This window comes from Miniopterus natalensis, chromosome 11 (genome assembly GCF_054644295.1).
Source record: "Miniopterus natalensis isolate mMinNat1 chromosome 11, mMinNat1.hap1, whole genome shotgun sequence".
Taxonomy (NCBI): Eukaryota; Metazoa; Chordata; class Mammalia; order Chiroptera; family Miniopteridae; genus Miniopterus; species Miniopterus natalensis.
In genome coordinates, this window is record NC_142091.1 from 36,951,745 (window position 1) to 36,979,167 (window position 27,423).

At 51.9% G+C, this 27,423-nt stretch overlaps 1 protein-coding gene across 1 annotated transcript in view; it reads left to right on the forward strand.

The window, feature by feature from the left end:
* The window catches only part of LOC107524472 (guanylate cyclase D-like), a 30,788-nt gene extending 3,651 nt beyond the window's left edge, over nucleotides 1-27,137 (forward strand). Inside the window, exons 3-19 of the mRNA XM_016196396.2 lie at nucleotides 2,043-2,338; nucleotides 4,134-4,488; nucleotides 5,573-5,657; nucleotides 6,222-6,318; nucleotides 6,401-6,529; nucleotides 7,774-7,854; nucleotides 8,742-8,918; nucleotides 9,152-9,308; nucleotides 9,590-9,739; nucleotides 12,580-12,728; nucleotides 14,267-14,430; nucleotides 14,870-15,062; nucleotides 19,412-19,586; nucleotides 20,438-20,536; nucleotides 21,357-21,451; nucleotides 23,054-23,139; nucleotides 27,041-27,137. Of these exons, the coding sequence (XP_016051882.2) occupies nucleotides 2,043-2,338; nucleotides 4,134-4,488; nucleotides 5,573-5,657; nucleotides 6,222-6,318; nucleotides 6,401-6,529; nucleotides 7,774-7,854; nucleotides 8,742-8,918; nucleotides 9,152-9,308; nucleotides 9,590-9,739; nucleotides 12,580-12,728; nucleotides 14,267-14,430; nucleotides 14,870-15,062; nucleotides 19,412-19,586; nucleotides 20,438-20,536; nucleotides 21,357-21,451; nucleotides 23,054-23,139; nucleotides 27,041-27,137 (2,585 nt within the window). The remainder of the gene's footprint in view (nucleotides 1-2,042; nucleotides 2,339-4,133; nucleotides 4,489-5,572; nucleotides 5,658-6,221; nucleotides 6,319-6,400; nucleotides 6,530-7,773; nucleotides 7,855-8,741; nucleotides 8,919-9,151; nucleotides 9,309-9,589; nucleotides 9,740-12,579; nucleotides 12,729-14,266; nucleotides 14,431-14,869; nucleotides 15,063-19,411; nucleotides 19,587-20,437; nucleotides 20,537-21,356; nucleotides 21,452-23,053; nucleotides 23,140-27,040) is intronic.
* The last annotated feature ends 286 nt before the right edge of the window (nucleotides 27,138-27,423 follow it).

Consider the following 27,423-nt stretch of genomic DNA (forward strand, 5'->3'; position numbering starts at 1 on the left):
GAACCGTTTCCCTGTGTGGCTGGAGCATGGTGGCAGTCAGTTGGGGAACCACATCAGACCCCTTCTTCAACACTCACAGGAGATTGAGTTCCAGCCACTGTGGTGACTTTCAGGAGCCAGGAGGCAGAGTGGTTAGGGGCGTGTTCTCTGCATTCAGACAGTCATGATCCCACCCTTGGCCACACTTCCTACCAGCTGTGTGACCTCAGGCAAGTCATTAAACCTCTCTGTGCTATAGTTTCCTCATCAATGATATGAGCCTAATAAAAGTCCTTACTTCATAAGGTTGTGAAGATGAGAAGAATTACTGCAGTTAAAGGGCTGAGAACCGTGCTGTGCACACAGCGAGCACGGCCTACAATCAATGCAGGTTACCCATTAACCTCCCCAGTTTTGTGCATTAGCTCCCTCTTGTGGCCTAATACAGAGCAGTGCCTCTGGCTCCTTGTATGAGAAAGAGAAGGTTCGGTGAGAAGTGAACAGGAGCCAGGCAGAGGAGATGGGACAAAGGAAGCCCTGGTTCTGTTTCCCCCCAGTCCTAGAGGGGTCTCTCTCTGAGGACCTTCCTCACTATTCTGGGGCCATGAGGGGTGGTTCCTGCACATGCCCACATAGCATGGCCACCCAGGGGCTCGGCAGAGACTAGGGTTTCAGGCTCTGATTTCCACATGTCCAGGGTTCCTCAGACCCCAACAAGGAGACCTTCAGCCTTCCTTGGTGGCTCCATATTCTTGGATTTTCTGGAGAAATGGATTGCAGCAGAAACCTGGGCCACACTCAAAGCAAGTGGTAGTCCTTTTTTTGGCTGTGCTGCAGCCCTGGTCAGGGACCCAAGATGCAAAACATCTTTACCTTGAACAGAGATATGGGACCCTTTCCTTGGGCAGGACTCCCTTCTGGACTGGGTACCTGGGGATGAAATTGGCTATCTTACTACCCAGGGCCGATTTCTTTTACTGAGGCAAAGGGGAATGCATTCATGTCTGCTTAGACCTTGAGGATGCCACCCAGAGCCGCAGTTGAGATTACAAGCTGGCAATAAATGGATAAACAAAATGTGATCTATCCATACAGTGAAATATTGTGTAGCTATAACAATGAGAGAAGTACTGATACAGGCTATTATATGGATGAACCTGGAAAACATTGTGCTAAGTGAAAGAAACCAGTCACAAAGGACCATATATTGTATGATTCCATTTATATGAAATGTCTGGAATAGGCAAGCCCATAGAGACAGAAAGTGGGTGAATAGTTAGTTAACTGGGTTAGGGAGAGGGAGGAATGGGGGAATGACTACTAATGGGTACAGGGTTTGTTTTGGGGGGTGATTAAAATGTTCTAGAATTAAATTGTGGTGATGGTTACACAACCTTGTGTATATACTGAAACCACTGAGTTGACTTTTATTTTGAATTGTCCATTTTTTGAAGGGTGAATCTAATGGTATATGAATTGTGTCATTTTTTTAAAAAATCTTAAAAAAATACAAGCTGGGATCTGGTCTGTCCAGGTTCAGATGCTGGCCCTGTCACCATGGGGGTAAATGTACCGGGGCCACTCCTTAACCTCTCTGGGCCTTGGTTTCCTCATTTGAAAGTAGAGATAATAAACATATTTATTTTTACTGTTGTAATATCAAATGACTAAATGTTTGCAAAAGTATTTTAGGATGACACCGAGCAAGCTGTCAATACACATTAGCAATTGTCAGAGACAGCAGAGGGAAGGTGGAAAGTTAGTCAAAATGATTGGGTGTGCAGGCTAGAAGGGACATATTAATACAAATCTATCCTCAGGTGAGCCGACCTTTTTATACCAGATAGAACCCAGATTTGGTGGCCCTGGATGTTATTGTTACTGAGGGAGCAAATAGAGGGGATATTTCTCCTTTCCCCAGACTGATGGGGAGGGGAGGGAGCTTGGCAGCAGCAGCAGAGGGGTGGGGGTGGACCTAAGAGCTCTGAGCAGCTCTCCAGGGCCACCGACTTCTGGGCTGCCGGGAAGGCCTGCAAAAGTGAGCCTGCCCCGTCTGCCTCCAGTCGTGGTGCTGTGCATGCACTCGGCGCTCCTGGGTGGCCCAGAGCAGATGGCCCTTCTGAGACAAGCATGGGCCCAGGGCCTGGCAGATGGGAGGCTGATCTTCCTGCCCTACGACACCATGCTCTTCGCCTTGCCCTACCGAAACCGCTCCTACCCAGCCCTTGGCCACAGTGGGCTCCTCCGAGAGGCCTATGATGCAGTGCTCAGCGTCACCCTGGAGTCTGGCCCCATGGACAAGGTTTTCAAAGCTGCTGGGGCCAGCGGAGAGGTGGCTACCCTCCTGGAGCCAGAACAGGTAGGTCAGGGGTTCTGAGCAGGGGACCAGGAGCGGGTGTGCATGCTCTCCTTGCCCACTTCAGGCCTTTCTGGCCTTGGCCAGCTGCCCACCTGGCCTACCAGTCTGACCTTCCTTGTGGGCACACCACCAGCCCCTTATTTGACAAAATGACTTTGTCTAGTCTCTGGTATATTCACTCTCTTCCTTTCATAGGGTTTGTGTGTGTGTGTGTGTGTGTGTGTGTGCCTGTCTGTCTGTCTCTGTCTCTCTTCTTTCTCATATTTTTCACTCTTTTGGCCTGCTGGGTCAATTCTCCTCTTGAGTCTCTTTTGCTTCTGTTTTTCTATCTCTGACTCAGTTCCTCTCTTTGTCATTTCTGGCCCAGCTACTCTTTCTCTTGTAGACATTCTTCCTCTCCTTTCTCTGTATCTCTTGAGCAAATTGTGAAGGTCAGAAGGAGAGAGTGTTGGGAGGGTGGGAGAGTGGGAAGGTTTTCTGAAGTCACCGCTGTGAATCTGAGGAGTGTTGGGTGGGGGATGTGGCTGTCTGCTTGGTTTTAGCTCATAGAACTCAGATGTCTGTGCTACTTGATGCTAAGAGGACAATGCTGTGTAGAGGTGGTGACAGAGATTTGGATGCTGATGGAGGGTCATTCAACCAGTGATTCACTTGACAAATGTGAATTGAGTCTTTCTCATGTGCCACTGTGCCAGGTGGTAAGGACACAGTGATGGGCAAGACAGATCTGTCTTTCAAGGTGCTTCCCTTCGGTTAGGGTGAGATATGCAAAAACCAAGCAACCCAATAACAAGATTTTATAGTGATAATATTGCCAATAAAATAAAACAGGGTAGAGTGACAGAGAGTGGCCTGGATGGAGTAGAGGGCAGCAAGAAATAGGCGGGACAGGGAAGCCCACTTAGGAGGTGGCACTTGAGCTGAGTGCTGATTGATAAGGAGGCAGCCAGGTGAAGCTCTGGATGAAGAGCAACCAGGTAGAGGAAACAGCAAGTGCAAAGGACCTGAGGCAGCGTGAGCTTCAAAGGCTAGGGGAGCAGGCAGAAAGGAGTGTGGGGCGGCTGGACTGTCATGAGTGATGGGGAGAGGGATCCGAGATGAGCGTGCCTTTATCATGTGAGCCATTGCAGACCAGGGTTAGGAGCCTGGACTTATCACAAGAGAAAGCATCAATGGGTTTTAAGTAAGAAATTATTTGATTTGTCCTTTAAAAAATCACTTTGTTTTATGGGGAATAGCCTGAAGAGGGCCAAATGAAGCAAGGAGGCCCCTAGGAAGCTCCTGTGTGGTCCAGGTGAGCAGTGAGGGTAATTCAGACACAGGTGGCAGGAACACAGTTGGTGAGCAGTCAATTGAGTTCGGAATAAATTCTGAAATAAAGCCAAAAAGATGTGATGATGAACTGGAAGAGAGGAATTGGGACTCAAGCTGAAGCTTGAGACACTGGGCAGGTGGTAGTTCCATTTCCTAAAATGCGGGAGGAGGGGGCTTGGTGTGGTAGAGCCAAGCAGAACCTTGCAGAACCAGGAGTTCTGCTTTGGGCATGACAGGTAGGTTTGAGAGGCTTGTGGGGCATCAGAGTGGCTGGGGGTGGTCATGATGGGGTAGTCATGGAGGTGTGAGGCTGCTGAGTGAAGACTGAGGTGATGGTGGGATCAAAGAGAGGAGTGTATTTGGGGTGGTGATGGTTAGGGGACAATACAAATAATTGCTGCTGGCAGGAGAGCCAGGACTCAGAGATGTCTGGGAGCCTGTGCTGTGGGGTTATGGGATTGAGGGACCTTTTCTTCCACAGGTGTCCCCACTCTTTGGCACCATCTATGATGCTGTTGTCCTGCTGGCTCATGCCCTGAACCGCTCTGAAAGCCACGGGACAGGGTTCTCGGGGGCCAGCTTAGGGGACCACACAGGGGCTCTGGATGTGGCTGGCTTTAGCCAGAGGATCAGGACGGATGAAAAGGGCAGGAGGCTGGCTCAGTACGTCATTTTGGACACAGATGGCTGGGAAAGCCAGCTGGTCCCCACCCACATTCTGGACACAGGCACATGGCAAGTGCAGCCCCTGGGCAGGGCCATACACTTTCCAGGAGGGGCCCCTCCGGCACGTGACTCCAGCTGCTGGTTTGACCCCAATACACTATGCATGAGAGGTAATTCACCCATCCATCCATCCATCCATCCATCCATCCATCCATCCATCCATCCCTCCCTCATTAAGGCTTTCCATGTGGACAGTCAAGTCAGTCACATGAAGTGCAGAGCAGATACAAAGAAGAGACTTGCCACCCTGGCAAGTTCTGCTCAGTGGTTAAAGTCTTGGCACCTCGGACTGAAGGGTCTCAGGTTCAAGTCCAGTCAAGGGCAGGTACCTTGGTTATAGGCTGGATCCTTGGCCCAATTGATAGGTGTCTTTCACATCAATGTTCCCCCCGCCCCCTGTGCCTTCCATTCTCTCTAAAAAGCAATGGAAAAAATATTCTCTGGTGAAGATTTAAAAATAGAGATGAGACTTGCCACTCTTTGAGAAGACTGAACCAACAGTTGTGAAGTGCCAAGGAAGGTTAGCTTAGCAAGGCCTCCCCTCAGCTGAGCAGGGCTAAAACATTTCCAGAGCAGCCTCTTTTCATCTAACTCCTGACATCAGGGCTTGAAATTTGGATTCAGTGTCAGGAGGACTCTTCTACAGTCAAAGTGAATGACAATGAAGCTGACTGCCAGAACAAGCAATGAGCGGTCCATTGTGAAGGGGATGCAAGAAGAAGTAGGATAACAATTGACAGGGATACACAATTTGTACCCAGCACCTGCCCTGTCCAGGCCCAGTGTTAGGAGCCAGGGACCCTAAGATGAGTAAGACATAGGCCCTGCCGCTCAGCTGCTCTCAGTCTAGTAAAAAGGTACCTGGCATCCGGTGGACAAAAGGCCACAGTGCGATCAGGACTGTAATGGGGTCTGAGTGGGGTCCTTGGGGTCCCAAGGCAGGGAGCCCGAGGTGAGAACTTAGACAGCAATACTGGAAGTCAATATTTGTGTGTGATGATCTAGCCACAGATAGGACTTCCCTAGTTGCAGGCCATTCTGAGCCTCGCTCCTGGGGAGGGCGTGGGCAGAGGTTTGTGTTCCCATTTCCTACAGGGGGACCAAGAAACAGGTGCAGGGGCTGAGTGAAGGGGCTGGACTCCTTGTGCAGCTGTTACTCGTAGGATTCACTTCTGCCTCCGCCTCCCCCACCAGGTACACAGCCCCCTGGCAGCCTTCTCGTTCTGGCCCTGGCCTGTGTCCTGTTGCTGGCCGGCGGGGCCCTCACTTGCCTCATCAGGTGAGACTGTGTGCCTGAGCTTGGCACTGCCCCTCTGTTCCTGTGGTCCCACAGGGCCTCTCTCCTGTGGGCATAACCCTGACAATCTGCAGGGGGCTTTCCCATCCTTGGTCCCTAGGATCTCAGGTGGTCCCGCACTCCTGTCCATCCTAGAGCCTCTGTCAGACTCTGTGAAGGCCAGGGTGCCCTCTGAGGAAGCCCATGGGAGACTTGGGGAAGAAGCCTGGGCCTAGGACAAAACCCCGTTTTTCCTGAGCCTCAGCCACATCCAGGAAGGGGCAGCCCTCCATTCCCAGCGCTCACTCCAGGCTCTGGCCACCCATGAGGTCTCCAGGCGACATGGGAACACTGAGGCTCAGACCAGAGCTGGGAGTCCAGCTCTGAGCCAGGGCTGAGGGCCTCTGTGGGGGCACTGCTTGGCTGGGACTGCGGGGGGGAGGCGAGAAGGAAAACAAGGAGAGGATAGGTGAGGGCTGTGGGTCAGAGGCAAGTCAAAGGGGCCAGTCTGCGGCAGTTGCGACATTCATGCCATCCCCTCTCCCCTGCACTTTCTCTTGCCTCCAGACTGGGCATCCAGCAGCTGCAGCTGGTGCAGGGGCGCCACCAGATCCTGCTGACAGCCCAGGAGCTCACCTTCATCCATACACCCCTGAGCAGACCGGTGGGTGGGCAGGCACTGGGCTGGGTGGGCAGGCAGTGGACTGAGGCCCAATCTAAGCTCTTGACCGTGCCGCCCCCTTCAGAGGCTGCATATGGACAGTGCGAGTGAATCAAGAAATGTGGCAGATGGTGGGAGCCCGAGGTCAGTGGCCCCGGGGTCAGCAAGGAGCCTGTCAGCCCCACAGGAGCCTACCAACGTGGCCTTGTACCAGGTGAGAGCCTTTGCCACACCCGTGCCCAGACCTGGGGAACTGTAGTCAGTCTGGGAGAAGCAGAGGGAGCCCACAGCCTCTTGGGTCTCTGTATGCCCCACCCTTGTTGCAGAATGGAAAACTGAGGCCTGAATAAAGGCAATGGCTTTCCTGGGTCCCATAGCAAGTCGGTGTCAGGGCTAGAATTGGGAAGCAGGACTCCCAACTCCCAGTCCAGCATGGTTCGTGATCTGACCTTGGTAAACAACTTGCTGGGCACTGTCAGTGATGAGTCCACTCCCCTCTCAGCACGGGGGCCGGCCTAGGTCACCCTCCTGCTTGCTCTGGTGATGGGTTGTGAGATCCCAGTCCCTGAGGCCCTGACATGTGGGGGCAGCACCCAGCCCAGGACAGCCTCTGGGCAGAGCTTGGGCCACCCGCTGGCAAGGAGGCTGGAAGGTCAGGGGTTGGACTGACAAGATTCTCGAGTCACTGAGGACACTGTGGCTTCTCAGGTGCTGTGCTCTCTAACAGTCCCCTGATGCTCCGTCTCTCCTGCTCCCTGACTCACGCTTGACGGGCCGGGCTAATTGTTTCTACAGGAAGGGATGAGGCTTGTGCTTCTTTCTACCTTCTCCTTGGGGAATTCTATCTCTTTTTCTTTTCTACTGAAAGGATGCATTAAAGATGTACAAAGCACATTTTGTCTGCTCCTCTGAGTTGGCTGATGGGCTGCCACCGAGGTTGAGGAGGCAGGAAGCCACTGCTGAGAGGGGAGAGGGCAAGGGTCACAGTGCTCCCACCCTCCCCTCTGCCCTCCCCTGGAGCCCCTGGGTCACAGAGCCCCCTCGCTCCCAGGGTCTGGGGTGTCCTGGGTGTCTGAGGCCCTGCAGAGTAAAGCTGACCTTGGCCCAGGAGCGAACACTTTATATCCACCATCTAGTTAGCCCTTGGGGTAAGGGTGGGGAGGTATCATCCTCCTTTTACAGAATTGAAACATGAAGCTCAGAGATCTGAAGTCACCTGCCCAAGGTCACAGAACTTGAAAAAGGTGGAGTTAGGACAGGCACTCGAGTCTGTCAGCCAAGCCAGGCTGTTCCTTGGGGCTGCAGTAAAAGTCCAACTTTTGTTTTGCCTGGCCTTGGAGCACACGGAAAGAACATATTTATGGGGAAGCAGCTGAGGCTGAGAGATGCTGAAGGACCTACCCGAGGTCGCACAGCTGGGACCTCGCAGAAGCTGAACTGGCACTCCTCCTTGAGCAGGGCGAGTGGGTGTGGCTGAAGAAGTTTGAAGCTGGCACGGCTCCTGAGCTGCGGCCCAGCTGCTTCGGCCTCCTAAGAAAGGTAGGGCTGTGGAGGGCCTGGAGGGGGCTGGGGACAGTGTGCGCTCAGGAGAGCCAGGTAGGTCTGGACTGGTGTCTATTCAATGTGGAAGCTTCTAGCCTCAGGAAGGAAGTCCTGTTATCACAATCGCCACCACATTGCCACCGCATCAATCACAGTTATACACACCATCACAACGTCATCCCAAAGTCATGTCACCACTTTAACATGATCATCACCATGGCCACCAGAGGCATGATCCCGTCCATCAGTATCACCACATGCATAATTGACACCATCAAAGGGCCTCATCCTGTACCCGCCATCCCTCCATCCACCCACCCATTTATTCACCATTTATTGAGCATCAGCCTTGTGCCAAGCTGTGCTCTGGGTTTGGAGGATACAACCATGGAGAAGAGACAGGATTCTTTCCCTTGGGAAAGAAAGTGAGTTTCCAGCAACTTATCATCACTAATCAAATAAGTCCCTTCTCCCTCAAAACTGTCACCATCTTCAGAGGTGCTGTGGGAGGGAGGACCGAACACAGGATCTGAGTCAGGCTTAGACCCCTGTGCTGTGGAATTGGTTACAGCTCATTCACTTATTCATCTATTATGTTTCCACTCGCTTGCTCACCCACCCATCTATCCACTCATCTGCTCATCCATCCATCCATCCATCCATCCATCCATCCACCCATCCATCCATCCATCCATCCATCCACCCATCCAATCATCCATCCATCCAGTCATCTGTTCATCATGCATCCACCCATCCATCCACCCACCCAACATTTCTGGTGCCTCTCTGTGCTCAGCCCTGTGCGGGATGTACTGAGAGCCCTGATGTGGATTTCACCTGGCCCAACCCCTGGGGGCTCCTAAAGATGCTCATTGCCATGGCAGGTACGAGAGCTGCAGCATGAGAATGTTGCTGCCTGCCTGGGGCTCTTCGTGGCCCCTGGGGCGAGTGCTCTGGTGCTGGAGCACTGTGCCCGGGGCAGCCTGGAGGACCTGCTGCAGAACGAGGCTCTGCGGCTGGACTGGACCTTCAAGGCCTCCCTGCTGCTGGATTTGATTCGCGTGAGAACCCTCCCCTGGGCCTGGAGCTGCGGAGGAACTGGGGCGGGCAGGGAGACAAGATGCTCAGAATTCCCAGACCTGGGCCCTCTTCACTTTGTGTGAGAAAAGTCTGAATAGTGTGGCAAAGGGTGAGGGGAGGCAAGAAGGTTTTCTGGGCTCTGTGGGAATTTTGAAGGCACCAGAGTCCCCTTCATTCACCACAGGCCTAATGGCCCCCATTATGTCCACTCCAGGGAGTGCGGTATCTGCACCATCTACATTTCCCACATGGTCGCCTCAAGTCCCGAAACTGTGTGGTGGACGAGCGCTTCGTGCTGAAGATCACTGACCATGGTTACTCGGCGCTCCTGGATGCTCAGGGGGCCCCCGGCCCCTGGCCAGCCCCGGAGGGTCAGCTCATGGGTGGGCAGTTGGTTCTGAGTCCTCTGTTTAAATCAGGTGCTTGTGAGGCAGGGGAGTGGGTGAGACCTCCAGCCCTCCAGCACTTCATGTGGGGTGACCTGAAGCTGATGTCTGTCTTCTATGAGCCTCGGGCCCCTTACCTATGAATGGGGAAGAACCTGCTTCCTCCTGTGGCTGGAGGGAGTGGGTGGTGTCACCACATGTGTGAAACGCCTGCCCAGCTCAGCCCAGCTTGGTGGTTAGTGGGTGACGCTGCCCTGTGATTGCAGAGCTGCTGTGGACGGCTCCGGAGCTGCTGCGGGGGTTCGGGGCGCCCAGGCAGGGCACCCTCAGTGGAGATGTCTTCAGTGTTGGCATCATCCTGCAGGAGGTTCTGACTCGAGGCCCACCCTACGGCTCCTCAGGGCTCTCAGCAGAAGGTACAGCATCCTCCTCCCCTCCCTCCCCCCCACATAGTCAGGGAGCTCTGTGACCATCAGGAAATTCGGGCCTGAAAATAACCACACACACACACTTGCCTTGTTTGACCGCAAGGGTTGGGATTCTTTGGCTTAAGCCAGGCAGCCTTCTGCCAAAATGGCAATTGACTAGTTCTGGCCTTAAAGACAGTGGTTTCTGAGTGAAAGCCTCAGCCCCTTCCTGCCTCTCCCAGTGTCATTGCCAAGTGTGCAGATGCTCATGCAGTAACCAACCCACTGCCAAGCACAGATGTTGTGTCTATACAGATGTCAGTTCTTTCCCAGCCGTATCACTTGCCTACTGTGTGACCTAACACAAATCGCTCACCCTCTCTGAGCCTCAGCTTTCTCCCCTTTAAAATGGGAATCAAATTTAAAATGTGCCAGACATCTGGCCCATGTCTGATGTGGCCAGGCTGCTAGGTCTTGGGGTCTTGGTTCTCTGCCTGGGTGGGACTCCTTCAAGAGCATCTCTGTCCCCATACTTTTGGGTGTACAAGAGAATCACACCTTCTCCATTGTCACCCGGTCTTAGACATTTTCTCTCTTCTGACCTCAGTGTCAGGGTCCAACTTCAAAAACATTTCCTCCCCTTCCATGTTCTCTCTCAGGGCTTCCTGGACTCCAGGCTGCTCTTCCAGTTGTCCCCCTGCTGCCTCTGTCCAGTCCCAGGCACCTGTCCCCACAGGTGCCCTGGCATCTCAGTCCAAAGTGCAAGGCAGTGGAAGGCAGTGGGGGAGCCGAGCCCGCCATCCCCTCCCACCCCCAGTGGATAATCTGTAACTCACAAGGAGGCCCAGCCTGCTTCCTTTCTCCACCAAAGTGCTGCTCCGTGAATAATGAGCATTCCAGGCCCCAAATTTATGAGGTGGAGGAGTGGGAAGGAGGGGGCTTCATCAGGCCATTTGTTCAACACTCCTCAGCTGTGCCCCCCTCCCCATCTACCCTCTGAGAGAGGGAAGACCAACCAGGTGGGACCTGCAAGCCATGCAACCAGTGCAGGGCCCTTCAGGCTGGGGCTCCATTCCGCCTTAGGTTCAGAGACCAGGCCTGGAATCCCATGACCACCCTTGGGTTGGGCTGTGAGGCCAGGGCCTTCTACTTCCTGGGGTGCTTTTCCTGGTCTCACGGAGTAAAATGTCAAGAGCACAGGCATTGGAGGACACCGACCAAAGCCCAGCTCCACACCAATTTATTCATGACTTTGAGTAAATCCCTTTCAGGCTCTGAGCCTCAGTTTCCTCCTCTGTAAAATGGGACTATCATGCCTGCCTCCCAGAGTAGTTGCGAGGATTCAATGAAATACTTTAGACAAAGTGCCCGGCACCCAATAAAAATCTGCCCAATGGGCACCCAATAAATATCTGCCTGAGTGGTTTTAGGGTTGTGCTAATGAGGATCTTGGGTTCTCTCCTGACTCTCCCACTTAGAAGCAAACCGTGTTAGAAATAGCATCTTTTTAAGATCCTGTATGTGTAGGCACTTGTGAGGTGGGTTAGTGCACTCTTTTCATAGACAGTTAAGTGAGGCTCAAAGAGAAGGGACTTCTCAGTGGGAAGCAGAGGGTCTGGGATTTGGGTGAAAGTTCCCTGATCCAAGCTCAGTGCTTTTGCCCTAAAATCTCTCGGCGTCATCCAAGGAGCATCTCCTGGTGGAGCTGGATGTGCAGGCTGCTCCCTCAACCGCCCCCGGGCCCATCAATCATGGTGACGCATTGGGTGCGGACAGCGGGCCTGGCACAGTGCGGGAACACGAGGCCCGCCTGGTCTGGGCCAGTGGTTCCCAGCATGTTCGCATAGGAGGACTCCGTTTCAATGTCAGGAAAGGTCGAAGCCTCACATGCTACTATTTGACTTTTAATATCCGCTGACTGAGAAAATACCCAAAGACAAAATCTGCTCTGAAGTCAGTAACACTTTGAAATGGATTTGTATTTTAGTCATCATAATACCAGCTGAATACTTTTGAAAAAGTGTTGTACATGTGTGTGCGCGATGTATTATTGGTTCCATCTGCACACACTCCTTTGTGAGCACATACAGCTTCCAGACCCTTTATTCAGAGGCCCTCGGGTCTGAGGCCCACAGGCTGGGAACCTCTGGATGGACGAAGGAAATTGCACAGGTCGGGAGGAGATACAGCCCAATTTTAGAGTCTGCTTTTTAGCTGCCCTGTGGCTGTGGGAGACTTACTTAACAGCAGGAACTTCAGTTTACCTGTCTGTAAAATGGGACAGTGATGCAGGTACTACCTCTAACAAGAAGGCCGACAAAGGGATGGGAGGGAGAGTAAAATCCAGAAAGATTTCTTCTCACCAGCCCCCAGGATGCCCTCCTCCCCACCCAGGAGAGGAGAGTCACAGTCTCCTTGGAGGAGATTAATCAGCTATGCCTCAGAACAGCCTTATGAGGTCTGTGCTATTATTATGCCCTTTTATTGGTGAGGAAAACTGAGGCTCAGAGAGGCGATGTAACTTGTACAGAATGTAAATGGATGATCTTGAAGTTCCCTCCTGGTCCCCTGAAAGCCTGAACTTGTGCCCAGCCCCACTTCTTCCCAGTGTTCTTATGAATCTCTCAGCTCCCTTGGGCTCCCCAACAGCTTCCGGAGGTTATCGCTATCCTTTGTTAGGTGGAGAAACCAAGCTGCAGAGTGATGCCAGGTGGCAGAGCCAAAACTAGAACACTGATCTGTCTGATCTTAACTTAGTCTGGTGGTCTTTATCACATACACTGGGGACAGGAAGATCAGTGGCAGGGTTAGGGGACCTCAGGGCCACCACCCACATGTGTTTGTTGCAGAAATCATCAGAAAGGTGGCATCACCGCCTCCCCTGTGCCGGCCACTGGTGTCCCCTGACTGTGGGCCACCCGAGTGCATCCAGCTGATGGAACAGTGCTGGGAGGAGGCTCCGGAGGACAGACCCAACCTGGACCAGATCTACACCCAGGTCAGTGCTCCCAGGAGGAGCTGGGTGCTCACAAGAAATGGCTGATCAATTCACCTCACTTTGCCCAGCGGGAGCCCCAAGCTATCCCTGAACCCCATGCAGAAAGGAGGCAACAGGCCAGCACCACAACCCCTGAGGGTGGAGCCGGAGGTACTCCCTCTGAGTGCCTTCCTGAGCGCCAAGCCCCATGCTAAGTGCTCCGCTTACTCCCTTTAATCCTAGTTACCATTCTCCAAAGAAGCTTTGTTATTATCTGGGCTTTACAGGAGAGAAACTGAGGCACAGAGAGGGGAGGGGACTTGCCCAAGGTAACTGAGGAAGGACAGATGGGGCTGGTGTCCAAACGTAGGTTCGTCTGTCTGCAGAGCTGACACTGGGAGCCCCAACCCTGTACTGGGCCTCCTGCCACCAGAGCAGAGAGGCCCTTCTTGGCTGTGGTGGCAGGACTGGCTCCCCGAGGAGTGCTTGGAGCGTGTGAGGGGCACTGGGGCCACTGGGCCTGCCCTGGGGACTGCAGCGGGAGGCAAGAGGCAAGTCTGTACGAGTCTGTGGGGCAGTGGAGTGTGTGGGTCTGGCTGAACTGGCTAATGGCTCCCGCTGGGCCAACCCATCCAGCTTGAAGTGACATCTTCAAGCCTCTCTTTCCTGCCCCCCACCACCCCGCCACAGCAGGACATCATCAAGGAGAGGTTGTTGTTGAAGGTATGGTTTGTAACCACACATGAATGTCTTCACAGGAAGACCCAAGAGAGGTACTTCTCTCTGCGCAGTGCCAGCAGTAGGCATGTTTTTCTTGAGCAGCTAGCTTACTGCTCCATTGTCTCACAGGCTCTATGGGTCATGTAATCTAGATCTTTCTCTTTGCCTTGTAGCCAGGAAGCTCGTATCTAAACTTGTGGCCAAATTTTAGCGTGCATTTTGCACACAGACCTCACTCCTAGAATAGCCTTTTTTAAAAACTTTACTCTCCTTTGGTCCCAGTGTCCTTATATATTTATTATTTTATTTTGTGTCATTGCTTTCTTTTTCCTAGTGCTTAAAAAAAATTGGGAGCACACAGAGAAACAGAGAGGTAGAAATAGATTATTATATAAATAATCTACATATATTCTTTCTACCTATCTATCCACCCATCTACCCATCCACTTATTCATCCATACATATACCACATCCACCCACCCAGTATCCATCCTTCTGTCCATCCATTTATCTTTGAGAACAAAGAATGCCTTTTCCACAGTATTGTAAGAGCAATGGAGTAGGGTTAATGTTTATTAACTGTAATGTGCTGAGCATGAGCTCCTTTGCAAAGTTCTTTCGGCCCACCTCACACAGAACTAACCCATTTTTCCTCCCAGCCATCTGTGCTTTCCCTCAGTGGGGCTGCCATCATCAGTCTATTATATGTCTGACCCTCACCAATCCATCTCCTCCAGGCAAGGCCTGTGCCTGGCTCATTCCTGTGGCCCAGACTTCCAAGCTTTGGGCTGAGTGTATTGACCGTCATGGATGAATTGGGAATTTTGTTCCATCTTCAGTTCAAAAGCATCAACCAAGGCAAGAAGACCAGTGTTGCTGACTCCATGCTGCAGATGTTGGAGAAGTATTCCCAGAACCTGGAGGAGCTGGTCCAGGAGCGGACTGAGGAACTGGAGCTGGAGAGGCAGAAGACAGAAAGGCTGCTCTCTCAGATGCTCCCTCCGTGAGTGGGCCCTTAGGACTTGATTGTGCCTCTAGCCTTGGAGGTTCTGAGCATGAGACCTGGAACATAGTACATAGGTGCTTAGTAAATCTGGATTCCATGAATTCATTCAATTCATTCATTGTTTATTTATCCAACATATTTTCATAGAGCCCTTACATGTGCTGGGTACTGTGCTGGGCACACAGGTTTGGAATTTCTGCTATTTCACTCTCTTGGGAGCCAAGGAGAGGGCATAATGTCCCCTGTCTCACTTCAGAAAAAGTAATGTCCAGAGAGGGACAGTTATTTGCTGGAGGGCAGCCAGCTTACCAGCAGACTTGTGCCAGATTCCCTGACGCTCAACCTAGGATTTCTCCCTAAATATCCCCCTTTTACCCCCAAACTATGGAAAGGGGTTCCTTCTACCTTGTGACTCTGACCCTTCCTATCCCTCCAGGTCTGTGGCAGAAGCTCTGAAAATGGGGGTGACTGTGAAGCCGGAGTACTTTGACCAAGTTACCATATACTTCAGTGACATTGTGGGTTTCACCACCATCTCAGCCCTGAGCGAGCCCATTGAGGTGGTAGGCTTGCTCAACGACCTCTACACGCTGTTTGATGCTGTTCTGGGCAGTCATGATGTGTATAAGGTGAGAGTACCAGGAGGCTGGCATTCCATCTCTCCTTCCTTTATCATTTTACCAGATGGGTTTATGTCACACATTTACTTCCATTCACTTATTCATGTGTTTTTATCGGGCTGCTATTGCTGTGTAACAAATAACCCCAAAATCCAGGCATGTAAAGCAGTAAGTATTTATTATTGCCTGCAAGCCTATGGGTGAGTTGGAAAGTTCTCTGGACTCACTCATACATCTGTGGTCAGCTGTGGATGAGATAGGGAGCTCTGTTGATCTTGGTTGGGCTCTCTCACGTCTCTGGAGCCTTGGCTGGGACAACTCAGTTCTGGTCCACAGAGTCTCTCGGCCTCCAGCAGGCTAGCTGGGCAAGGGCAAACAGGTAAGTCAGCTCCTGTGCCTTCCTTCAGGGAGCCCTTGGTGCTGTAGCTAAAAGATAAAGGCAATCCAGAGTGAAAGTGATGAGCCGGGGAAGCAGAGGAGGCTGAGAAGGCCTTCTACCCAGCCAGGGGTAGACATGCAGAATAAAGAGTAAGAAAGGCTTTCTGGAAGAGGTGATGTCTTCCTAGTTTTGTTCATTCTGGGCGTGGCAGCTCCCAGTAAGCAATAGGGGAATATATACTAAAGTTTAAGGCTTAAGAGAGTGGGCCTGGTGAGCGTGAAGAATGCTGAATGGATTGTGATGGCTGGACATGAAGTGGGTCTGTGGTGTGAGTAAGTGGGTGGGTAGGGGCCTTGGTAGAGCTGTCAAGACCCTTCATGATCTGTGCACCTATTGACCATGGCTTTGAATCCCAGCCTGGCCACTAGCTTTTATGTGGCTTTGGACAAATGGCTTCCCCTCTCTGGGCCTCTGTTCTTTATGTATAAAACAGAAACAATGACTCCAGTCCCAGAACGGGGGGTCACAGATAATTGTTGGATCTTACCCCCCTGTATAAGTGTGGCGTAAACTGAAAATAGCTTCCTGCCCCTTTGAGCCTGCTGTGGGGACCTTCCCACCCCAACCCTGCCCGGCTGCTGGGGGTCTTAGATCAGCTCCAGACATGGTGGAGGAGGTGAGGAGGGAGGTCCCAGCAAATGGCTATATTCAAGCTCCACTGGCCTCAGCCTTCATTTGTGACTCCCCAGCTCCCTTCCTACCATAGCTCTCCAAGGACACAGGGAAGGGGTGAGCCAGGCCTTGGGGCTGAAGCCAGAGTGGAAAGGATTCCTGGACAGGAAGCTTCAGGGGAAAGAACTATTAAAGGTGCCAGGCAGCTTGCTGATAGCATTACGTACAGTATCTGAACAACAATAATCAGTACTTGTTGAGTGCTGTATACTAGACATTATTCTATGTACTTTATATGTATTAACTTATTTAATAATCATAATAATCTGTGAGATAGGTACCAGTACCCCTAATTTATAAATGAGGAAACTGAGGTAACTAAGTGGTTTGTCTAATTACATATTCCCAGCGGGATATGAAGCTGAAATTTGAACTTGGGCATTCCAGTCCCAAGACCCCTCTTTAGAGGGACCCGCTATCCCCATGATATGGATGTTCTCAGGTTAAAGCCACAGGTTCATAGTGGCCCACAAGTTCCTCCAGGAGCTGGCTCTGCCCACCTCCCCAGCTGCACCTCTGGTTACTCAACCCCCACAAGCCTTTATCTGCCTCATGCGTGCTTTGCTCTCTCTAGCCACTAGGCCTTTGCACATACTGTTCCCTTGTCCTGGAACACTGCCCTCCCGCCTCTTCACCTGGCTCCCCGTTGGTTATCCTGGTCTCAGGTTAGCTTCCTTGCCATTCCAGACATGGTTTGGGCTCCTGCGTGATGCTCTCATAACTACTCCTGGACAACAGCCACACTTTATGGTTCCAACCTAAACCACTCTGTCCCCAGTGCTGGCAATGTCCAACATATGGTAGGTCCTCAGGAAATATATTAGCTGAATGAATTGCTCACTGAGGCCTGGAGAAGAAGTGACTTGCCTGAGGTCACACAGCAGGTAGGCGGCAGAGCCAGAACAGGAGTCCACCACCACCTGCTCTGCCCACTGCACCACACTGCCCAACGTAGACCTGCAGAGACCCGAGTCAACATTCCAAGGATGCAGCTTCCCTCCTGTTCCCTGTTCAGGACCCCATGCTGCTGCCCCAGTCTGTGGTTCTGAGGCGTTGTCTCCTGTGCTGGCTGAATTTCTCTCTTGCCTCCAGAGCCACCCTGGCCCATGGGCCCCAGGAAAAGATTCCTAATCTCGTCTCGTCTTGCTGAGCCCTGTGGCTTTGATCTGCCCTGAGTCACCCCTGGCCTGTCTCTTCCTCCCCTGTTAATCTTTTCTCACACGTGTGTCTCTCCCAGCTCTGAATCATGCCTTCTGATCTACTCTGAACTCTGGCCAAGAGGTCTGCATCTTTCTGGCAGAGTGAAATGAAATAAAACAAGGCGTGCACACCCCTCCAGATGTGGGGAAACAGGAGGCCCATTCCTCATGATGTGCGAGCGCGTCTCTCATCACTCACGCCATCCGCCTTGGTTTCCCCTTCGTCCCCAGCAGGATCTGGTTACTGCTCTTTAATCCAGTCTGGGTTGGGAGGCAGCCAGGCAATCATTTCCTGGTTCCACGGGGGTCTGTGATTCCCTCCCGGCACGCGCTGAGTGAGCATTTTTATGGACAGAACTCTAGAGCAGAGCCCACGTGGGCTGTCCCAAGGGGTGAGTTTGGCCCCAGCCATACTGCCCAGTGACCCTGGACAAATCACCTCACCACTCGGAGTCTCAAGCTCCCATTTGTAAACAGAGATGAAAGTGTCTATGGCTTACAGTTGTTCTGCAGACTAAGTAATGAGAAAGAAAGTGCTATCGTTCATTCATTCACCAACATGATACAACATATAGTGCTGGAGGTACAGCCACTGAGGCCTTTCCCTGAAAGCGCAGACTGGGAACAGGGGCCCCAGGACTATTTAAGCATCTACAGAGGGCTGGCCCAGCCTACGGATTGTCATAGGGTATCTCATTTAGCCCTTGTAGTGCCCCTCAGAGGGATGGATCATTATTCTACTGTACAGATGAGAACGCAGGCTCCGAGAGGTAAGTGACTTGCCCAAGGTCACATAGCAAGCCAGTGGTGGAGTTGGGATTCACATCTGTTTGTTGGTATGGAAACCTTTGCTCTCACCTCTCCCCTGGCTGTGTTCTCCCATATGCAAAAAGACCACAACTGTGTACAAGAAGGAGTCATGGCCCTCACTTATAGCCATGATCTAAGATCTAACTAAATCTTTGAGAGATCATCTTCAGGAGTCTGAGTTCCTAGAGAGCAAAACTTGTGCCTGGTTATCTTTCTGTCGCTGGGGTTGTAGGGGTGATTGTTGATTGCACCATACTCTCCTTTCCAGCTCAGGCTGTAGGCAGGTGGAAGGCTAGAGGTCAGCTTTAGCAGTTTGTTGAACGTGGATGTGTGGTCACCATGGGGCTTTCTACTGTTCCTCCTCCCCAGCCTGGGCTTTGGGGTCACCCATCTGAGGCAATGCTAGGTCCCCAGAGCAGGTGCACTGTCCCTGATTGGCAGTTGCACACCTGGTGGGCTGGTGGTGGGGCCCATCAAGCAGCAGGTCTCCCAGGCTGCCTGTGGGAGCAGGACTCAGCCCAGACACATGAGGTAACTACAGGTAGTGCAGGACCAAAGGGAGATGCACACAGCAGGCAGACCCTCTCTCTCCAAAAGACTGGGTGGACTTTAAAATCCCTCCCAGTTCTGAGGTTCTGTGATTCTCTCTTCACCAAAACCATTAGCCAAAGGAAATGATGATGATGATGATAATTGAGACAGAAGTCTCCATTTATTGAGCATCTATGATGAGCCTGATTCTTTAAATATTTTACCTTTACTATGCATTCCACATAAGAGAAAACGGGCTCACACAGGTGAAGTGGCCCAAGGTAAACGGCAGACCCACATCTATCTGATTCCAAAATCTACATCTTTCTCAGTACATGTTGGAAGCCAATGGGGTTTGGAAAATAAGATATATATTCAATATACACATGCTCTTCTCCATATGAAGCCCTGATCTGCCCTGTGGCATTGTGCAGACAGGGCACCCAGTTCTGCCACCAAGGAGCTCATGGCCTGGGGTCAGAGGAGATGTGACAGACATGTCCGCGTGTAATTTAGACAAAGGCGACCTGAAACATGCAGGTCCAATCATTGCTAGCATGGATGGAATGAGAGGCCTGGCAGAGACGGCCCTGTGGCCACAGACCAGAGGGGTGGGCATGGGCTCCCGAGAGGCAGCCTTGTGTGGGACGCGGGCAGACCAGGGAGAGCGTGCTCTCGTGCTGGAGTGTGAAGGCTGTGATTTCTAGGTAGAGACCATCGGGGACGCCTACATGGTGGCATCGGGGCTGCCGCGGCGCAACGGGAGCCGGCACGCAGCTGAGATCGCCAACATGGCCCTGGACCTCCTCAGCTCCGTGGGGGGCTTCCGGATGGGGCACGCGCCCGGCGTGCCCGTCTGCATCAGGGCTGGCCTGCACTCAGGTAGGGGCTGCCGCGGGGTGATGGGCGGGCCGGTCCCCCAAGCCTGCCTAGCTGAGGCACCCAATGATGAGCTTCTGGAAGTCAGAGATTCTAGAACTCTGTGATAGAAAAAATTTACATTGCTGTTTTTTTCTTCTATTATTTTAAGGTTCTAAGATGTTATAAATCACAGAATCCATGTGATTCTGTGATTTATACATACACACACACACACACACACACACACACACACATATATATATATATTGGTCTCAGCATCCATCAAGAGCATCTAAATCCATGCTGAGGAGCTGATAGTCTGATGGAAGAGGCAGGACAGAGACCTTCTGTGGTCACGAAAACAACTAAATGTTTGCTGGGATGGGCCTGGGAGAGACCACAGAGTCTCTGATATATCCTTCTCACACCCCATTCCTTCCTCCTTGGCACCTGATGTTCCCTGATGACTCATTCTCTCATCCTTCAAGACACAGCTCATGCACCACCTCCTCCAGGAAGTCCTCTAGGCTGGGTCAGAATTTCCTCTCTGGATTGGCATAGTCTTCGTGCTTCCTTTTCAGAGCATTGATCATAGTTTACACATCTCCCCACACTGAGCTGGGAGCTCCCCAAGAGCAGAGACTGGCTTTGGTTTATCTGTGCCCCTCTATCCCCAGCACAGAGCTTGACATAGATGTCATCTCCTCTCTGGATGTTGTTGAAAACTCCAGATAGCTTCATCTTTACCCCCCAGCTGGAGCCCAGGATATAGGGTGGGGATGACAGTCGGGTTAGGGAAGGGCAAAACTGTCATAGGGACTTCTTTGTGGCCCCGGACCTGCTGGAGCTCACTAAACACATTTGGGTTTCAGGGCCCTGTGTGGCAGGGGTCGTGGGTCTCACCATGCCTCGGTATTGCCTCTTTGGGGACACTGTTAACACTGCATCTCGGATGGAGTCCACAGGGCTACGTGAGTGTCTCCTATTTCTATCCTGCAGGAAAGGACTGTCTATCTCAATGACCCTCCAGTTTGGCTGTTAGAAACAGTGCTCAGTAACCAAATCACCACCTGGTGGCAGCGTGCCTTAGTTGTTTGTAAAGCAACTGTAAGGAGATGATGTATGTCACAGGTGCTTTTAACTTTCCAAGAGCTTTTTGTGATGACCTCATGAGAAAATTAGTAAAGAAAGTGATGACTCAAGAGGTAAGGAAAGGACTGACTGCAACTGGCTTGCTTAGGGTCCTTGAGCAAAATGCTCGTCTTCTAGGTCTTGGTTTCCCCGCTTTTACAATGCTATTTTAGGTTCTTGCTGGCAGCAGAAGCCACTTTGTCATTTGGTTAGAGCAGCCAAAAAGTTGAAGTCCTAAGACCTCTCCTTCTGGCCACCGAGCTTGTGTGCTCTGTAAGGCCGTTCAGTGCACATTCTGCAAAACCAGACCTGGTGGCCCTACTGGGGAGTCCTGTTTATAAAAGAAAAAAACTGCTTATCTGTCCTGACTCAGCCTTCATAGACATCTCTACAAGTGGAAATTATATTCTAGAGGTTCTGACTTCATCTTGAGTTCCTCTTAACACTCAATCTATATAATATGCTTTTCTTAGGGGTCTCTGTTTTAGGGACTAGCTATCTACTAGAGGGACAAAAGAGCCAGGCAAAGGGTATCACATGAATCAGAATTGTGCTTATTCTGGCTAAAACTGGGGCTCTGACAGGTCTCAATGATTTCACCAAACACTAGGTATGCTGCCACTAGGTGGTGACTTGGATTATTACTACCTTTCTTCTCAGCATACAGAATTCATGTCAGCAGAAGCACTGTCCAGACACTGCTCAGCCTGGACGAAGGCTACAAAATTGACGTCAGAGGCCAGACTGAGCTAAAGGTGAGAGACTGTATTCCATGCTGTTGGTGAGAAAAGTTCCCAAAGGTCCAGTTCCAGCAGGAGAGAGTTTCATCTGACTGATGTGGTTGAAAAAAATGCCTGCCTGGTGTTGGGGATGGAGCTGATCACCTTTACATGTTCTCTCCACTGCCCAAATTCTAAGGAAACATTTCTTTCTGGAGTCAGTCCTTCATTTGGCTCCTCATGAGAAGGACCAGGACAAAGAAGTTACTTCTGTTGATGATCTACCTGGGCAGCATGCTGGTGTACAACATACATTAACATATTTATTACTCATAGCAATCATGAAATAGGGATCAATGTCCCCATTTTATAGTTGAGGAAATTAAATTAGAGAGGCAAAGTGACTTGTTCAAAGTCCCACAGCTTGTATCCTAGGTCTGGTGGCTCCAAAGCTTTCTCCATAGCACTGTTGGGCTCCTACACATCCCTCAGAACCCTAACATAGACCTCTCACTGAAGCCTGCCCTGACCCAGGAACACTCTTCTTCCTTTCCCCCAGCAGTGACTCTCATGCCTTCTCTGTGCACCCACCTGTCTAAAGACCAGCCCTCTGCTGTTGTAGGTGTGATTTTCGGTCGTAATTACCCATGAGCACCTCAAAGACAGAGACAACTCTATAACCTCTGCATTCTTTTTTAATGTTAATGTTCATTAAATGGTACAGTATTCCTATGAATGATTTTTCTTCCTACTGTACCTCCACTCTTTTCCCCCATTCCTCAACTAGAGTCAGGCCTGGTGGGGAGACTAGAGCAGCCTAGTCATTTAAACACCCAGAGCTACGACTGGGCCTCAGAAATTGGGTGCTCCAGGGGATTTACTGTGTTATGCTGTGGATGTTAGAGCAGGAGGGTGTAGCCCAGAGAGGGGGAATGACTGGTCCATGGTCACACAGCCTGTGGGGGCTGCCAATGTGGAATCCTTTACCCTGGAGGCTGAGGTTATGGGAAAGTGAGCTGGAGTAAGTGAGGGCAGGTGTGCCTTGTTTGGGTAAAGGGACAGAGGAACAGAGACACTCTGATGACAGAAAGGGATGCCTAGAGGGAATGAGGAGGGCTGCAAGCCAACCTCAGGTTCTTCAGGCTGGCGTGGGGGACCCAAGGGGCAATATCCATCTCTGTGCCAGGGTGGGGTATAGAACATCTAGATCAGCTAGCCCTCACCTTAGTGCCCATCATGCCCCCTCCACTCCTAACCCCCAGGCAACTGCACCCCCATCCCAGGGGAGGCTACCAGGTCCTTCAGTAGTTGGGGAGAATCCCAGACCATAGAATCCTGGCATCTTAGCATTCCAGATCTGCTGGCCATAGAATACATGATTTATTCTTTATTTCTCTGACGGATAAATATTAATTCATTTGATCCACACAGCAACTCTATGAGGTATTAGGGCAACCAAAGCACAGAGAGGTGAAGTAAGTCGGCCAAAGTCACACAGCAAGTGAAAATGCCAGGTTTGGGCCCAGACAACCAGCCTCCAGGCGCTAGGCTGCTGCCCACCAAGCTGTGGGGATTGTGAGCCTCTGCCCTGCCCTCTGCTTGAGAAGGTTATTCAGTCCTCTTTCCTGTCTCTCCCAGGGGAAGGGCGTGGAAGAGACCTATTGGCTGGTGGGGAAGGAAGGCTTCCCCAGCCCCCTCCCCACACCTCTGGACATCAAGCCTGAGTGAGTAAGAAATTTCCCCAGAAGTTTGACCTTTTTGTGTGAGAAATTTGATATTTGTTATTTTTTTATTATAAAGGTCTTACCTGCCTAGTGTATAAAACTTGGAAATTACAGAATTCTTTGACGATTAAATAATTGCCACCTTCCCACTCCTGAGAGACAGCACTATTAGCACGTAGCACAGTTCCTGTTTCTGATGCGTTTGTCGTGGATGAGATCACGCTGCCTTGATGACTTCTTGCTCAGATCTGTGCTCTCAGTTCCACGCCCCAAGTGTCCTCTGTACTGTTCAGAGCACTTTCATAAACACACTCATAGTGACGGCATCAGGACTGCAACATGCGGGTGCACCACGATTAGCCCAACCTTTCTCTTGCTGCTGAGCGTGTAGAATCTTCCCATTTTGAGCTGCTTGTAGGTAATACATTGGGCATTTGTTGCCATTCAGACTACTTCTGCAGAGGCTGGAGGGTAAGGGTCACAGGTGCTGCCAATTACTGAGAGTTACAGTTTCCTATAAATAAGAAGGTCCCAGGGCCCACAGGTTATCACACCAGTGGGGAGGCTGAGCCTGGGAATGGCCAGAACCCACCCAGGGTCCCCCAGCATGACCACATCACAGCTTCCTGACCAAAGTTTTTCCTTTATCAGAACTTCCCACTGGCTCCTCCCAGCTCTTTCAGGATGCCTCCCCTCCACCTAGACTCCTTCCATCTCTCAAAGATGAGAAATGTGTGGGACACACCTGGGCTTCGTGGAAAAGGACCAGTGCTGGAGCAGCCCAGGCTGTATGTTCTTCAAGTGGTGGGTTGATGTGGACAGCAGTGACTGGCAGGGAGCCGCTTGCAGCAGCCATTTCCTTTCCACCCTGCTGTCAGGGCGCCCCAAGGCCTCGGGACCCCCGGGAACCCAGGGCAGAGCACTGCCAGACAGGAACTGGCCCCATCCAACTTTGAGTGCTTTCCCCCAACAAACAGCGGGGCCCATTGAGGCAGGGAGAGGGGAAGGGCGTGGATGGGCACACGCTGGCATATGGAGAAGCTGCCAGGGTACAGAACACACAGGTGTGCTCTTTTTATAAGGACACATCAGTCTCCTGGGTGCAGAACCAGCTTATGTTCAGAAAGGCCTCCACACGGCCCAGGTCGTTCAACTCTGCAGGAAGTCTTTGTGGAGACGGCTCACTGGGGCTGCAGCATGGTGTGAGGATGGGGTTTGGGTCCAGGACATGACTGTTGGTATGGCCTTGGGCAAGTCCCTGTCCTCCTGCGCCTTTCCATGTGCCACAGCAGCCTCGGCGCACCCACCCCCAGGAGAGCCGCTGTGGCCCTTTGTGCCCTTTCCCCACCCATCTAGGTTCTTTATTCCTACTCACCTCTCTTGCCCTTCGAAGAGCAAGCAGAGAGCGAGCAGTCCTCTGACCGCACAGCCCTCCGCTTCCCACCCCACTTCTCGCCTCCACTCGGAGCTGCACTTCTCAGAAGGCCTGTCGGCTTATGCTGACTTCACTTCCTCACCTCCCACTCCCTGCCCAGCCCCCTCAGTCTTATTTCCACCACTACCCACCCAGAACTCTGTGAAGGTCACCTGTGACCTCCACCCATGTCACTAGATTCGTGGGCAGTTTTAGTTCTCAACTGACTCTCAGCAGCATTTCCCCTTTGACCTCCTTCTTCCTAGAAATGGGCTCCCGGCTGTGCTCTGTCCACTCCAATTCATCCTCCTGGGACTCCTCTCCTCTCCTCTCCCCAACCCTTAAATGCTTGGGATGTACAGGGCTCTTCCCTGGGGCTCTCTGTCCTGTCTAGATGGGCCTCTGGCCCCCACCATTCCTCTGAGCTCCAGGACCACACAGCTCAACACTGCCTCTCATTGATTCCTTCTGGAACCCTCACAGCGTCTCAGATCCCCTAGGCCCACCTGGCAGCTGGGCCCTCCTCCAGAATTCTTTTCTGGTGGATGGCCTTGCCATCCTCCCTCAGGGACACTGTCCCAGAGTCCTCAGCAGTTCTGCCTCCTTCACACCCCTAACCTGCCAGCTCCCCACCTCCACGCCTCTCTCTGGCTGCTGCAGGAGCTCCTCCCATTTCCCCTCATCCACTGGCAACCAGAGTGATCTTTTAAAGAAAACACAAACATGATCAATAGAAAAGTCCCCTGTTTAACCCTCTGGGGCTTCCTACTCCTCTGAGGCTCAAACCCGAACTCTTTCATGCTCCCTCCGGCCTCTGCCTGCCCCTTGGCCTCATCCCATCGGCCACTTTCTGCTGCCAAGCCACCTGCTTGGGGCCTTCTCACTATTCCTTAATATACACTGAGCTTCTTCCCACCCCGGGGCCTTTGCTCTCGCTGTCTCCTGTACCTGAAACTCCCTGACCTGGTCCCCTCCTATCCTGCAGGTCTCAGTTATGATGCTGCCTCCTTCATGAGACAGCTCTGATCACAACTCTAAATAGAGCCTTGCTGTCACCCTCTGCCCCATCTCCCAGAATCACGTCCCTGTTGCACTTGTTACTCCCTGATATTTCCTGTTGACACGTGTATGGAACTTTCCCCTGCATGAACAAGCCCGGATATCCTGGCCGCCATGTGCCCGCTCAGCCCCAGTGCCCGGCGCCCAGGGGAGGCGAGCTCTGGTTAGGCAGGCCCTGGGCAGCCCAGCTCCTAGCCCTCCCCGACTCACCCTGTCCTGGGAGTGGGAACCGGCAGGTCTGGCAGCCGTTTGTCATTCTGAACTCCCTCAGCTGATGACTTTTCCACTCCCAGACAGAAACTTTAGAAAGTGCCAGAAACGTTTTCATCTTTTTGGCTCAGGGAGGGAAGAGGGTAGAGATCATTCTGCCAGGCCTCCAGGCGGGCAAGGAAGAATCCCGCACCAACCGAGGCCGTGGGCTCACAGGGGACTGTGCACACGGCACACACACAAGTGCACACACGCTACACTCATCTTGGACATCAGGCTTATACACACATAGAAACACCACCACATGCCCATCAGCCTGCTTGGAGATGAGATCACAGACAGATAACAGACACACAGAAACACAGCATCTCTACAGGAAGGGCTAGGATGCCAGCTGGATGGGAACTTGTCTTAGAGTTGCATTTACAAGGCAGTTACTGAATTTTACTTGAACTGCGTGCTATAGCTTGATTTTTTTAAAGTCAAATTTTCTAAAGATGCTTTTACCTCCACTTTCTGTATTTGCCATGTCTGTATAAGTTATTCATCTTTTTATTTGGGGGTGTTCGGGGAGATTAGGAGAAGGGGGCATAAGCCCCCTCCATGTCTTGGTGTAGCCATGCCCCAGGCAGCAGGGCCCACAGAAATGCCTCCTGTCGTGTGTCACAGAAACAGTCCATACAGTGACAGCCCCCCCCCCCCCCCCCCGGGCTAACCAGGGTCGAAAGTGCCCCCTGGCCAGGTTGCTCTGAGTCACTCAGAGCCTTGCTCCCTTCTCTGTGCAAGGGCAATAACCCCGCTCTACCCTCCTCTAGGCACATTTGGGAAGCGAATTAGAAAATGAGTGTGTGCAGGGTGGGGGTCCAGTGTCTCTACCCTGTTGCATAATACCCAGAAAGTCACAGAGCCCCGCACCCTTATGGCCCCCCAAGGTCATGTGCTAAGTAAGGGACAGAGCTGGGGCTAGATCCCCATCTCCTGGGAGACCTCTGGACTCGAAGCCACATGTGCAGATGATTAGCAGCACTGCACCTCTCTGAGCCTAGTCCCCTATAGTGCAAATGGGGAGGGCACTGGTAAGCCCACAGCAGGGCTAGTATAGGGACCAGGAGAAGCCAAGGAAGGGAAAGGGGCTCCTTGGAAGCAGTGTGGTCTCTTAATCCCCCCATTGTTGTTCTGGGTGGGGTTTTATAATTCTTGTTTCTCCTTTTTCCCCAGGGATCCCTGGAAGGACTTCATTAACCAAGAAATTAGGGCAGCTTTTGCCAAAGTCCGCCAGGGCTCAGCTGGGCCTTCGAGCTCAGGAAAAGCCTAGGCTGGGCCCTGAGGAGAAGGACAGAGTGGGACAGGGGCCTGCACCAGCCCGGAGACTCTTGTGACTGGACACCCCCAACCCCTCTCCCTGCTTCACTCCCCTGAAAGAATTCTCTTGCTGAGCCCCCTAGCAGCCAACTGGGTGCTCATTAATAAGTACCATAGAGCAATATTAATTGATGTGTTCCAGTATGAATCCTATGGGTAACTGCCTCTTGACACATAAACAATAAAAATAGAAATATTCCCTTCCTTTCAAGCAGTGCTTTGTTCTTGACAAATCATTT